The 13,430-nt window shown below is 42.8% G+C and overlaps 1 protein-coding gene across 2 annotated transcripts in view; it reads left to right on the top strand.

Annotated features, from left to right (window-relative positions):
- The window catches only part of NRG1 (neuregulin 1), a 948,231-nt gene that overhangs the window by 738,177 nt on the left and 196,624 nt on the right, over positions 1 to 13,430 (top strand). The window contains exon 1 of one of the 2 annotated variants that reach the window (XM_045821530.1): positions 11,186 to 11,766. The exons of the other annotated variant lie outside the window; for it this stretch is intronic. Coding sequence (XP_045677486.1) covers positions 11,661 to 11,766 — 106 coding nt within the window. The 5' untranslated portion in view covers positions 11,186 to 11,660. Of the gene's footprint in view, positions 1 to 11,185; positions 11,767 to 13,430 lie in introns of those variants that run through there. 2 annotated transcript variants of the gene reach the window in all.

Genomic DNA, 13,430 nt, shown 5'->3' with positions numbered 1-13,430 from the left:
GTTGAATGGATTGTGTTCTAATCCAGAGCACAGGTCTTCTTCCAGGCTTATTCAGGTCTTTGGCAGGATTCAGTTCCTTGTGGTTGTAGAATGGGTGTCCCCTCTTCTCTGGCTAGAGGATGCCCTTTGTTCTTAGAGGTGTAACCCTCTTACTGCATGTCAGCTGCTTCTTCAAAGCCAACAGGATGGTTTTTCACTTTATAAAAAACCCAGCCCCCTTAAAAGGGCTCCCCTTTTTTGGCCAGATTTACCCAATATAATCTCCCTCTGAATTACCTTAAAGTCAATGGATTGATAGCATAATCACAGAAGTGGCATTCCATAATATACATAGGTCCCACCCATACTCAAGTGGAAGAGATCAGAGTCATGTACCAGAAACAGAAATCTTATGATTAGAATTAGAATTCTGTTCGCCAAATTGGTAATATTCTAGCCATTCAAGTACTAGTTTTCTTTTTCACCTCCTTTTCCCCTCTGCCGCTTCCCCATTGGGGCAGTTTACTCATCTGTACTACAGAAAGCCCAGAAAGGGATGAAGAGAGGAGGTGAATTAGGAGCAGTGTGGTGAAAGCTTCAACTTCATAGAAAAATGTGGTATTTGTGTTTTTATTTATTGTTTATATCCTCAAGTGTCAATGGCCTGGAATAATTCAGTATTACCTATTCAGGAATTACTGAATATATTAAAAGTTACCTCTTTTTTTTTGGCATAAAGCTCCCCTTAGTAAAGTTGGTTTGAAATTAGAGATTGTGGGGAAACCTGGGCTGGGATGGTTAGAACAGCAATGACCAGAAGTCTGGGTACAGTGGCAACCAAAAGAGGTGCCATTTTCCTAGTGTATACTGTGAGCTGGACATGACTCACATGAGCTCATTTCATCCTCACAACAGTGACATTACAACAGGTATTATAATCTCTACTTTTTAATCCTCATCCTTACCTGAGGGCATGCTCATTGGTTTTAGAGATAGGATCAGGGAGGGAGAGAGAGGGAAACACCAATGTGAGAAAGAAACATCAACTCATGGCCTCTCGAATGTGCCCGGCCCCCCATGTGCCCTGATCTCCCCTCAACCCCACCGCCAGCTCCCCACACTCCCCAGTCAGGGACCTAACCTGCAACCTAGGCATGTGTCCTGACTAGGAATCGAACCTGCAATCTTTTGGTTTGAGTTGATGCTGTAACCAATTGAGCCACACCCACAAGGGCAAGGACAGTCTCTCTCGATCAAGCTTCTATCCGGACCCAAGGCAGAGACCGACCCAAGGACAATCTCAGGGCAGAGTGGTTGGGGAATGGCAGATGGGACTGCCGGGTGACAAGCACCCTCTGAGAAGAAGGCCATTTTAAGTCATGAAAACATATCAACTACATAAAGGAACTCTATTTCTCTCTTCCAGAGTTACAATTAAATATTTCAGAAGTCAACGTGAAGGCTATACATAATAAAGTCATTTCTCTTTTATAGAGGAATTTACAAATAAGGGATTAGTTAAATTTTAAATTACCTCATTATGATGATTAATGAGTAACAAGTGTTGATATTATTTTTTTTAATATGGGGAAATAAGGCACAGAGTATGTAAACAAGGGCTAAAGCGGATTTAAGTACATAAAAATGTAGTGACAGAAATTGAGGGGCTTTGTTCTTGAATCCTGCTAACTGTAACTTTGGTTGAACAAATCAATTAAGATATAGCTCGCACAGCTGCAGAGCTTGGAAACGTTGCAGTGACTTCGTGGAAGTCCGGTTTGCGTTGGAGTAAAAAGTTAAATTTGGAGAGATTTCAAAACCCTTCAACGGCTGCTCAATCACTGCAAAGCTGAATTAACTATAAATTGTGAATTCTCTGAATACACTTAGAGTCTCTTTGAATATACATAAGCCGAGTGTGTACTTTAAAGAGATATAGGGGTGATTCCTGAGGCGACATCCCTGTTTAGCAGAGAGACAGACGCTAAAAGAAATAATGAAAATAATGCAGGCGCTAAACCGAAGACACACACGAGGAAGGGGCATGTGCAGCAGCAATCGGTTCTGTTGGGGAACATCTGGAAAAACAGAAGGGGTGAATTTTGAGATGAGTCTGGAAGGAAGAGTAGATGTCGACAAGGTAGAAAAGGGGAAGGGTACTCTAGGTATGGAAGAAAAACAGAGTCAAAGGCATAGAAGGAAGAAAAGATGTACTTTAGTGTGAACAGAGCACACTGCCTGCACAGAAGAAGACAGAAAAGAGGTTGAACATTTCTGCAGCACTTAGATTGGGAAGGACCTGGCTACCCTCTAAAGAGAAGTTTCAACTTTACAGCAACAGAAATCCACTAGAGATACTCAGCCCAGAATGAGAAGATAATAGCTATCTTATGTAAGATGAACCGTGGTAGCAGGAAGGAGGATGGCTGGGCGTGAGGAGTGAGGGTGAAGTAGTGAGATAGAACTGACAACAGGCCAAAGAATGGCAGAGGACCCAGGCTGGGGAGAAGCAAAGGAGGTGGGAGGTGAGTCTGAAACCTGCTTTGGAGGGGAATGCACTGGAATTGGGGGCACCGAATGGCTGGAATCGGGGAGGAGAGGAAGGCGTGTGGAGAAAAAATACAGGATGATGCCTACTCTCTGATCTTGAGCTATGGTGTTTATTATGTATGGATGGATGCATTTATTTTGCAGGGAAGGAAGGATGGGAATTAATAAACTATCTTTTGGACATGTTCCATTTGAAGTAGTTGGAAACAGAGGCTTATAGTTCAGAAAACTAGTATACACACACATTAGTGAGTTATCAACATTTGAGGTAGTGGCAGTGAATGACATTTTTATAGGACTATCATGGAGTTAAGAAGAAAAACAGTTTTAAATATTGGGCCATGAACCAGCACTTAAGAAACAGGTACGAGAAAATGAATTAAGAAAAACAGAGAAAATTCTGCCACTGAGCTATTACTATGACTTCCAGGGGAAGGTTTCAAGATGACACGTGTGTCCGTGTGCTCTAGACACAGGGGACAAAAGGCACACATTTCATCTGACAACTGGGAAGGCATGGATGAGTTCTGAGCAGTTTCATTAGATTTGTGGTGAGTAGGGGAAGGAGAGGGTTTCCTTGAGCTGATGAACAAGAAAGAACTGAGAGTGTTTGTTTGTAAAAGGAAAGGAGGGTCAAAAGAAAGGTTTCTGTTATGGTTTTTTTGTTGGAAAGGGGAAAGATAATGTTCATGGAGAAAACTGGGTAACTGGGGTGACCTGCCATTAGGGATTGGCAGGGCAGATACTCGAATAGGAGGAGGGAAAAATTGATAATACTTTAATGAAAGTTTTTGTAGGTAAGAGGGAAAAAAGCAAATTATAAGAGAAAAGATGAGCAGAGAACATTTGTATAAAGTTCTTTACACTCCCCTTTTGAGAGAGAATGATATAGCTTCAGTACCCAAAGTAAACACATACTGATACAAATCCTAGCACATGGCTAGCACTCAGGGGTTTCCTTATTATCATGAGAATAGAAGTGATAGTGGATTTCCACTTCATTCTGTTACACTCGCTTGTGGAAAGAACAACACCAGAGAAAGAGATCCTGCAATTCCAAAGCAAGATAAATGACACCTAAGTAAAAACGACTTTCTTTTTCTATTTACGAAATGAGGGCTAGATTTAGTCTCAAAGACAGGAGTCTCAATAGGAGTGACAGACTTTTTGGTCCCTGACTATGTCTGCTTTATGGTATCTCATGGATTGCAGTCCACTCAAGGACCAAACAAAGATCACTCACAAATGCTAACCCAGGTGTCTTATAGACATTCAGTTAGATATCTGGGTCCAGGATCACCCCCCAGAATTTCTCTAGGCCCCAAAGAATCCTATGTGAATAGGACCCTAGACAAGGCCAGAGCTCCCTGCACCATTTAAATTAGGTGGTTTCTACATTGTACCTATGGGAAAGAGTTGGAACAAATCCAATCTTTATGATTAAGCAGAAAGGACAACATTTTCCATAGGAATGTAATATTCTGCACGGCTGGTCTTCAGTTATTTTTTGGATGGTCATTTGGTTTCTGTCAAGTTAGCTAATTGTTCTGCTAAATAATCTTTAAAAGATGACTTGCCTTCTTGAGTTGTTAATACATGTGAAAATCTTTTCCCCAATGAATGAGAATTGAAAGATATATATATATATATATATATATATATATATATTTAATGTACACATACACAAAATTCGCAAACATACATATATAGTGTGTTGAAATTTGGTCTGTTGCAAAGGAACTTAAATTCTAGGCCCAGGTCCAGGGGTGGAGATGGTTGTAACATTCCACTGAGAACTTCACTCTTGGCTCTCAACTTAAAACGAAAAATCCCTCTTCAAGTCAGACATATGAAGCATTGGGCTCTAACACGAGGAGGAACTGAATAAAAGGGGAGTGTATTCATAAAGATTCAGGAAGGAAGTTCAAAGGAATGATGTGGGAAGGTAGAGAAAAGAACAATGGTGGTGTTATTACATGCCTGGGCCAGGTACCGAATGTCATGGGTTAGTGTTTCATTCCATCCAGCCCAGTTATCATGATGACATTATGAAGTAATTTCCTACACAGTGTAATCTGGAAATGCTTTCTACCAGGTGTCTCTTAGGAGACATACAAAAGAAAAGAGTTAATATGTTAAATTACCCTCACTGTTCAAATATTTGAAGTACTAATTCATCACTCATGACATCAAATTTATATTTTAACATTGTTATAAATTTAAGAGGGGTGAATCTTTTCACAGTAATGAATAAAGTGCCTCTTGAAAGGGAAGATGTTAACCTTGGAGCAGAACTTGTGGGATGATGCTTAACAGTCAAGGAAGCATCTGAATCTCTTGGCTGGATACTAGATGTTCACGGAATCCAAAGCCCAAGTATGTATGGAGAAGTCCCTTTGTCTTTGCTGTATGGATAGAGATGATGGGAAGGGCTCAAAATGTTAGAGGAATTAAAGCTGAACTCAAAGCTTGTTCGAAGGTGGTTACTAGGTGCAGTTTGCTGAAATGACTGCCCGTGGACCTACCACTAGTCTGTCAAGAGATAACTAATTGTATGGGGAGAGGAACCTTGTATTGTGCCCATACTAGAAAGGGGTTTTCAACTGCAGTATGTTTGCAAGTTTCCATCCTTTATAATTTTGTCAGAACATCCACGAAAAACCCAGCTGTTTTATGGATCTCTTTGACATGTCACAGGAACCCAAGAGAAGAAATGGAGCCAATAAATGCAATCTACAGGTGCAACTCGCAGAGGCGATTTAGGGAAAAAAAGTAATTATCCTTCTTAACATTTTACCATTTCATGAAAGTTATCACCTCACGTCTTGAAGTTTTGAAAGATTATCCTGATTAGTCAAGGTTTTTTAAAATTATGCTTCTCCTTAGAAATGCCATTTCCACAGAAGTTAGCCCAAGCAGTCACCCCCGGTATCATAATCATTCTCGTTTTAAAAAGTTGACCAAATAAACATAAGCACACACACACATATGTGTATATAGTTTTATAGACATCTGCAAGGAATTCTATTCATCTTCATTTATTCTCCAATTAACAAAATGTATATGATTGGCTGCCATGGGACAAGCACAGTGCTAGAGACATAACAAAGAACATGAAATAGTCCAGTCTGGGCCTCAAAGAGATTACTGCCCCGCGGGGACAGATCATTGTATAAAACAAATAATTATATCATAACAAAACAGGAAAAAATGTTAGGAAGAAGATGCTCAAGTGTGATAGGAGATTAAAACAGTTCTCAAAGGTAATGGAAAGCTTTTCTGAGTAACTAAAATCTGGCTGCAGCCTGAGGAATCAGTGGAATTAGGCAAGTGTAACTATGCAAAGCATAGCTATGGAAAGACTCAGGCGGACGAAGCAGCAGGCACACGGCCCGGCCCCGAGGCGGGAAAGCAGGGCAACCTTCAGGGGCACTTTGCAAAGAGGCCTCCCAGAATGACGCACCGAGAGCGAGGGGCGAAGCCTCGTGAGAGAGGCTGCAGTTAGACACAGCCTGACCCTTCAAGAGCATTGGATAATGGTAACTGGGTTAGATTTACACTTCAAAAAGGCTCCTCTCACTGCTATGTGGGGCAAAATAATTGGAGGGAGCAGGAATCTAGGTAGAACGCTTTACTGTGGTCAAAGCAAAGAAAGGACGTGGATCTGGGTGGAAGTTAGTGATTATGGGGAAACGGAGGCTGACGTCAAACGCCAGGACTCGGAGATGGGTCGGATGTAGAAACCGTGGCAAAGATTATGCTCAGAATAGGTAATTAGTAACTGACTGATAGAGAATGGTGGCATTAGAACCAGGCTTTTCATATTTATCCTATTTCATTTAAATTCATTCTATGTAAAACTATTTAGTGCTTTCTAGCTGCAGAGTGTGGTGCCGGGAGTGCTAATGGCTAGCAGTGTGAAAGTGGTGGGTAACAGGACAACCGCTGCCTTTTGGAGGCTCACATTCAAAGGCAATGTTTCCATTTCCAATAGTGGAAAGAGAAACAGTAACTATACGCCCCCATGTATATACATTATATATGTATATTTAAATTTGGGGTATTTGCATCAAATGCACATCTCAAATTAAGGACATGTTGCAAGGAGGTTGAAGAAGACAAAAATAAATTATTAATGTGAAGGTGAGGGAGTGAAATCGACAAGTTGGATGAGACTATTTTCTTCTTAAAATAAATTAAAATGTTTCAAAAACTATTAAGTCTAATATTTTCACCTTATTACAGAAGAGATTCATGATACTATTTATCAAATAGAGTTAATAAAAAGAAATTAGGCACCAGTCTTTCGTTATATAATCCTTTTTTAATCTATGATGAGTAATCTAGAGATTACAGTCTTATCAGTAATAATAATGGTGAATAATATCATCGGTATATAGTAATTTTTTAAAATCACACAAACAAGCAGAAAAACAAACTCAGATTTCATTTACTGTTGTTTGAACATTACCTTTTTTAGTATTTATCTTTGGATTCTAAAGTCACAATTTTGTTCTCAAACTGACTCACTATTCACAGCCAACAGAATATGGTTAATTAGTAATTCTGTTAAATATTTGCCAAATGTAATGGAAGACACCATTTCCAGTTTTGCCAGGGCCTACCACTGGTCAGAAGCTCTTTGTTGAACAAATTCAACTTGCATGTTGGTTCTAAGAGTCTAAACATACAGGACAATTACTAATCTGTGAATTCTTAAGGCTCCTTTCATCTCACTTTCCTCACGTGATAGTCTTTGCTTGTTTTAGTGTTGTGTGTTTGTCTTCTGATTGCTTCTTAATGTCTCCTATTTATAGTGATAGTGTTATCTAATCTCTAAGATAGTGTAGAATTGCCCTTGACCATTACTACAATTGTACAGATGGTGGAATGTCCTTGGAACCACTAAAGGTGAATTTACCACGAAGCTAATGAAGGTTACTCTTCAAGTCCTCTAACATCCAATGGTCCCTTTCACGTTCTTGGACTTAAATTTGCAGTTTAATTTTGTGTTCTTTTCCTTTAAAGCCATCTCCCAATTTTTATGAGCTTTAGGCCCTAGAAAACTTATCTGGCCTTGCTTTTCATTTGTATCATAATAATTCACTTGTTTTTGTACCTTGCTCACAAAACAGCTTCATGAGAATAGGGATGATTTTTGTTTCTCTTCTATCCAGCATTTATTTCAGTAAATGCTTGGTAAATGAATGAATAAGCCATATGCACATTCAATGTTCCTTTTGGAGCTGGCTCTGGTGAGTGAGGCTGTCTCTTGCATTCATGCATCTTTATGAATGCCAACTTTGTTGCAAAGTTTTTAAAAAAGTGACCTTTATGTAAATTATCTTAAGTTACTTAATTTAAATATCTATTTGCAGAATTGTAGATTAAATTCTCATTTTTGTTAATATGCACAGTAGTTTGCAACAATGTAATTTATCTTCATGTGTTAACGTTTTTTCATTTTGTATATTTTTTTCTTTTAAAAATTTTCTTGGGGTATTTTCAAATGAGAATTAGTGAGAGAAATGGCCAGCTTTGTAGATTCTAAGGATGTTTCTAAAAATTAAGCATTGAGCATTGACAAAGAAATGTTATGGCACATGACTGCATTTATTTTAAGCTGTCATTTAATACAGAATATCCATTTTGCCTTATTTCTCAAGTTGCATATTTATAAATCTCCACTCTGTTCCTCAAGAGTTGACATTGTTGACAGCTTGTCACACGTTTGCCTGAGAGCCAATATCCCCTCTGTGATACACGCTCTGAGAGTCAATAATACACAACACATTGATCAATTATTCCATGAAGATATGCCATCCTTCCTCAATGAGACAATTGAGGTTAGTATTTCTATTTTCAAAAAAGGAAAAATATTCTTCCTCCATCTCATTGTAATCATTTACAAATTTGTTTGTTTTTTAATTCATTTGCCACTTCCTGACCACAGAGATGAATAATTTAAGGACAATCTCAAATTCTTGATAAATCACAAATATTTAACTATCAAAGAAATGGACTTTTGTTTGGTCAATCTTTTAGCTAGTCACAAATAACACAAGTCTCTGAAAAAAGTAACATGGGGTAACATAAAAGATAAAGACTTATGAGCAGTGTGCTAGTAGAAAAAAGTTTTGGATTTTGCTATGAATTCCCTGACACGGTCTGTGGCCACTGACCATTAAAATATGACTCCAGAATCTGAGCAAAGTCCCAGGGATCAACCTTGTCCTGTGACTGCCAGTTCCTCATCTTTCTTCAATGTTCTTTCAACATTTACTATTGTGCTTTTTGTCCTCTTTTTTCTCTATCTCATCAAAGCAAGGAACAACAGTTATTGAATGCTTATTAATATCCCCCTTCCTCCCTTTCTATCCGTTCATCCCAGGCCTGAGCATTTCCCTAGGAGCCCTGACGTCACTTAGAGGCTGCCATGTTTGCTGGTAAAGGCGCTGCGTACCAGCAAGCTGTTCTGTCCGTCATTCATGCCTGGTTTGGAAAAACTGTCTACTCCTACAGATTTGTTCTAATGGGAAATTATCACAAAATTGAGGGATCTTCCATTATCCTCACTGCAAAATGGCAGCAATAAGGAATTAATAAAATGTTTTGTGAAGTAAAACATCTAGATCCAAAACAAAAGTGATGAATTATGCTAGAATTACAGTATATCCATAGCTAGGAGTTTTACTACTGGCTTCCTGTGTTTTTGTTGTTGTCGTTCTTTTGGTTTTTTGGGGTTTTTTTTGTGGGAGGGTTAAGGCCTGAAGCTTTAAATTCCAAAATGTTTTCCTTTTTTGTCCTTCAATTTAAAAATAATGATATATTTGATGACATGTAGCTATTTTATAGTAAGCCCTTTTAGGGTCTGCTATCCTGGAGATAAAGTGCCCTTTTTGAAAGGACTCCCCTTTTCTGAATTTGGCTGTTTCCTGCTTATTGAGAGCGTCCCCTCCTGGGAAAGCAGGGTTATTTCAGCCAGCGCTGGGACTCCGTTTTACATTAGACTCTATGGAATATTATAGTGCTATTCAGCTATATTCATATTTTTTCCTCCATTTTGCTGTTTTTATGGCCCAGTAAAATTTACATTTATGTTTGTTAAAAGGTTATCAGAAGATATTTGAGCATCAAACTTTTTCAAGATAATGATGTCGATGCCGCTAAGATGTCTTTTAACAATTAAAGCCACCCAGCAGAGTTTGTTTCTTATTACCATGTGCATTAAATGAGAATAAAATTATTCTTACTTTAGGGCAGTTTCAAAATGAATGTTTTTGCCCCCCTTGAATGTAAAGATTTCATCTTTATTCAAATCGTGGCTATTCCAAAATATACCCCGAAGGTTCAGTTCCCATTAACCCCACACAATGGAAAATCAGGAGCAAGTCACTTTTCAAGTGGAATGTTAATTTCACATACGGATCGTCCACACGTCTTCCTGACCACAACACAAATCTACCACTGTAAATGCACCTTTGAAGCTAGCCACAGCTGTGATGTAACTACTGGAATGTTTTCTTGACACGACTCTGGATCATTCTGCGGTGCGGATTACTCTGGCCTTTTAACTTGTGTCCTTCGCAGCTGGCTGCTAGCATTTCGCGAATCTCAGTGCTCTTTGGAATTCTCCGCCAGAGGGAGGACAAGGGACGGAGAAGCAGGCTTCACCCGCGGTTCCGAGGAAAGTTTGAATCCCAGAAAGCTGGCATTAACGAATTAAACACCTCTAGTACTGGATCTCCACGCTACCTGCTTGTTTTTTCCCCTCCGCAGAACTGAGTGACGCCCAGCTAGTGCAGCAATTCTGCTGATCGCCTTTTACTGTTCATTTGACATTAAGTTGTAGTGAGAGAGAGTTTAGGGCACCCCCTTTGAAGAGATCAGGTTATTATTATTTATTTTAGGAAAAACTGAAGATGGGGTTTAACAGGCACTTTGTTAAGCCCACGAAGACAGGGACACACACACACTCACGCATATAACAGCAGATCCACGAAGGTGGTGCGATCTGACCACCTTCAACGTTCACTGAGCCCTTGCTGTATACCTAGGGCTGTCTTACTTGCAAACTCCCTTCCACCCTTTGCCCTACGTGTGTATAACTCACTAATCAAGTAAGAAAGGAATGAGCCCAAAATCTCCTGGCGAAACAGAAAACATCCCCCTCGTTCCCAGGGGTTCCAGAGCTTTAATTTTGGGGGGCAGGTGTCAGAATTCCAAACTTTTGTCTCCAACATTTCTCTGCATTAAAGAGAAGGGGCCAAAACTTCGGAGCGCTGCCTGACTCAGGAAAGCAAAGACCAAGAGTCCCTGGGTCCCCTCCTTAGTCCTTGAATCTCCCCGGGGCCGCTCGTTTCGGTTCCCGCGGCAGCCACCGCTGCAGAGTCTCCGCGCAGGTTCCAGCGACCCCTGTTGGGGGTTCCCTGCAGCCGCTGGGCGCACCGACACCCCCGCCCGCCAGGCCGGGCTCCGGGAGAGAAAGGGGCTGCGCCCAGGAGCGCAGAGCCCAGGCTCCTCCCGGTGGCGTGTCCGCGCCTCGGGGTGGGGGTGTGGTAGGGAAGAGGGAGGGGGCTAGGGAGGGGAGGGTGGGAAGGAGGCGCCAGCCTCCAACCTGCGGGCGGGAGGTGGGTGGTTGTGGGGCAATTGAAAAAGAGCCGGCGAGGAGTTCCCCAAAACTTGTCCGAACTCCGGGGTAGTGCGGAGGACAGGAGCGGAGCGGCAGAGGCTGCCTGGGCGATGGGAGTGCGGGCAGGACAGTGAATTCCTCTCCCTCTTCGGGCTGCAAGCGCGCGGGACAGAGGCCAGGACAGGAGCCGATAGCGGCAGAACCCAGTGCGACGGGAACTACAGAGGACTTCCCAGGGCTACAGGAGCAGCCCCAAGAACCAGAGTGACCCTCTGACGGAGCGACCACTAGTCCCAGGTGGCCTAGACCGCACGCCGTGTCCGCGCCGCTCCCTACAGGCGACAGGAGACGCCCCCTGCGCAGCGCGAGCGCCGCAGCCCGGTTGCTCTCCGCATCCAGGGACAAACTTTTCCCAAATCCGATCCAAGCCCTTGGACCAAACTTGTCGCGCGTCGTCTTCCCCCGTAGCCGTCCACGTAGTGTGCACTTCTTCGGCGAGATGTCCGAGCGCAAAGAAGGCAAAGGCAAGGGAAAGGGCAAGAAGAAGGACCGAGGCTCCGGCAAGAAGCCCGCGCCCCCGTCCGAGGGCGACGTCCAGAGCCCAGGTGAGTGCGCGGCACTAGGACTCCGCAGTCCTCCTCCTCCCGGGCGTCGCTTCTCCCTCGCCCGCCCGCGCCCTACGCTTCGGATGCCTGGCCTTGCTCCCAGGCGTCCGCAGGGCCGGACGGTGCTCGCCCTCCGTGGGGCCGCCCTTTACCTGGGAGCCCAGCCTCACCCCGGCACCCGCACTCCGCGCTCGGTGCAAGGGCAGCAGCCCCGGCCTGCACTCTCCGAGGGTACCGGACAAGTAGTGCTCCCAGGTACGGCTTTTTACCGGCACCTCTGCCGAGGCTAGCCCCGGAGCTGAACCCGAGTGGTGCACCGGTGTCCGGAGCCAGGAGGGCTTTGCACGGGCCCCGTCTGCCCTCTAGCGAGAGAAGCGGGAACGGACCTCCCACCGGTGTGCGGGACTCGGAAAAACGGGGTGGTCGAGAGAGAGGCCCCTTCAGCAGTTACGCATCGGGGTTTTGGGCAGAGGGGCGGGAGGTGTAGGGTAGCAGTGTGTGCGTACCTTCCCCCGCCCGAGATTCATTCCTGCGGTATTAGAACTTGGTCAGCTGAGAGGGATTCCTAGAGGTCAGCGAAACAGATGAAATCTAGTCCAGTGCCAGCAATCAGGTCTGTTCCAAATAAGTTCTCAAAACTTTCGGTTTGGCAGTTCTAGTTTTGAAGAAAACCCCTTGATAAATACACGGCCCATTTATGTTCCCGAGAGGTGCCCAAAAGCAAATGTTTATCTGAATTTTTGAACGCGGCTGTTTACTGGTTATATAATAAAATGAAATGGCAGTTGGGGCTTTCTAGAGACAAATCTTGTATTTGAAAATCAACATGGACATGAATGACAGCTTGACCTTCAGTTTCCCCTGTTAAGAGTTGATGCTTTAGACGTTGCCTTGGAGAGAGGAGGCATTCCCCAATAAATAGTTGTTTATGAGTGATTGAGTGAAAAAGATGCTGTAAAAAAGAGAAGAAGGGGGAGTTGTAAGGGCTTTTTTTTCCTGCCGTAAGTCACGGAGAGCATCCCCCAACACTTGTTACGCAGCGCTTCATTGAGGAGCGCTTGGTAGTGCTGTAGCTGAAGAAAATAAGCTGGAGTATTTGCCATCCCTCACAGTAGGAAAACAAATTTTGCCCAGTCTTCTTGTTGGCATCACCGATAGCATTTCAGAACCTGGCTTGCTGGCAAAGACCGTAACCAGGTTTTGAGCAAAACAAAAATTGAACAGAGAGTAATTGTTTGGTCACTGACCATTCCTGTGCATGCTTCTAGAATAAGATACTGCTGATCAGATTCACCTTAATTACCTTCATTAGCCCTAATGAGGGTGTACTGAAATTTCCCTTACTTTTATAAACCCCGTGTTTTGGACATACTATATAGCATGTCATTCAACAAGGCATGGAATGTGGAGCTAGGTAGCAACCTCTCTAAGTGACTTTCCCTACTGTCTTTTCAGAAGTCATCATAGTATATTACAGAGACCTTAGACCTAACCAGAACTGCGGTCAAGAGTTAACTGGAGGGCCTTTTAGGTGTTCTCTGTCCTGCCTGGGAATATTCTGCCTTCAGAAGTTTCTATGACCCTCTGCAGGCAGGCAGTCTGAAGAATTAAGGAGGGGCAATGGCTTCAAGTAGCATCCCTTTCAAGGAACAGGTTTGCACTGT

The sequence above is a fragment of the Phyllostomus hastatus genome, unplaced genomic scaffold (assembly GCF_019186645.2).
Source record: "Phyllostomus hastatus isolate PE091 unplaced genomic scaffold, TTU_PhHast_1.1 phas_scaffold_46, whole genome shotgun sequence".
In the NCBI taxonomy this organism is placed as follows: domain Eukaryota; kingdom Metazoa; phylum Chordata; class Mammalia; order Chiroptera; family Phyllostomidae; genus Phyllostomus; species Phyllostomus hastatus.
Note: the sequence above shows the minus strand (reverse complement) of the source record. Positions and strands in the feature narration are given on the sequence as shown.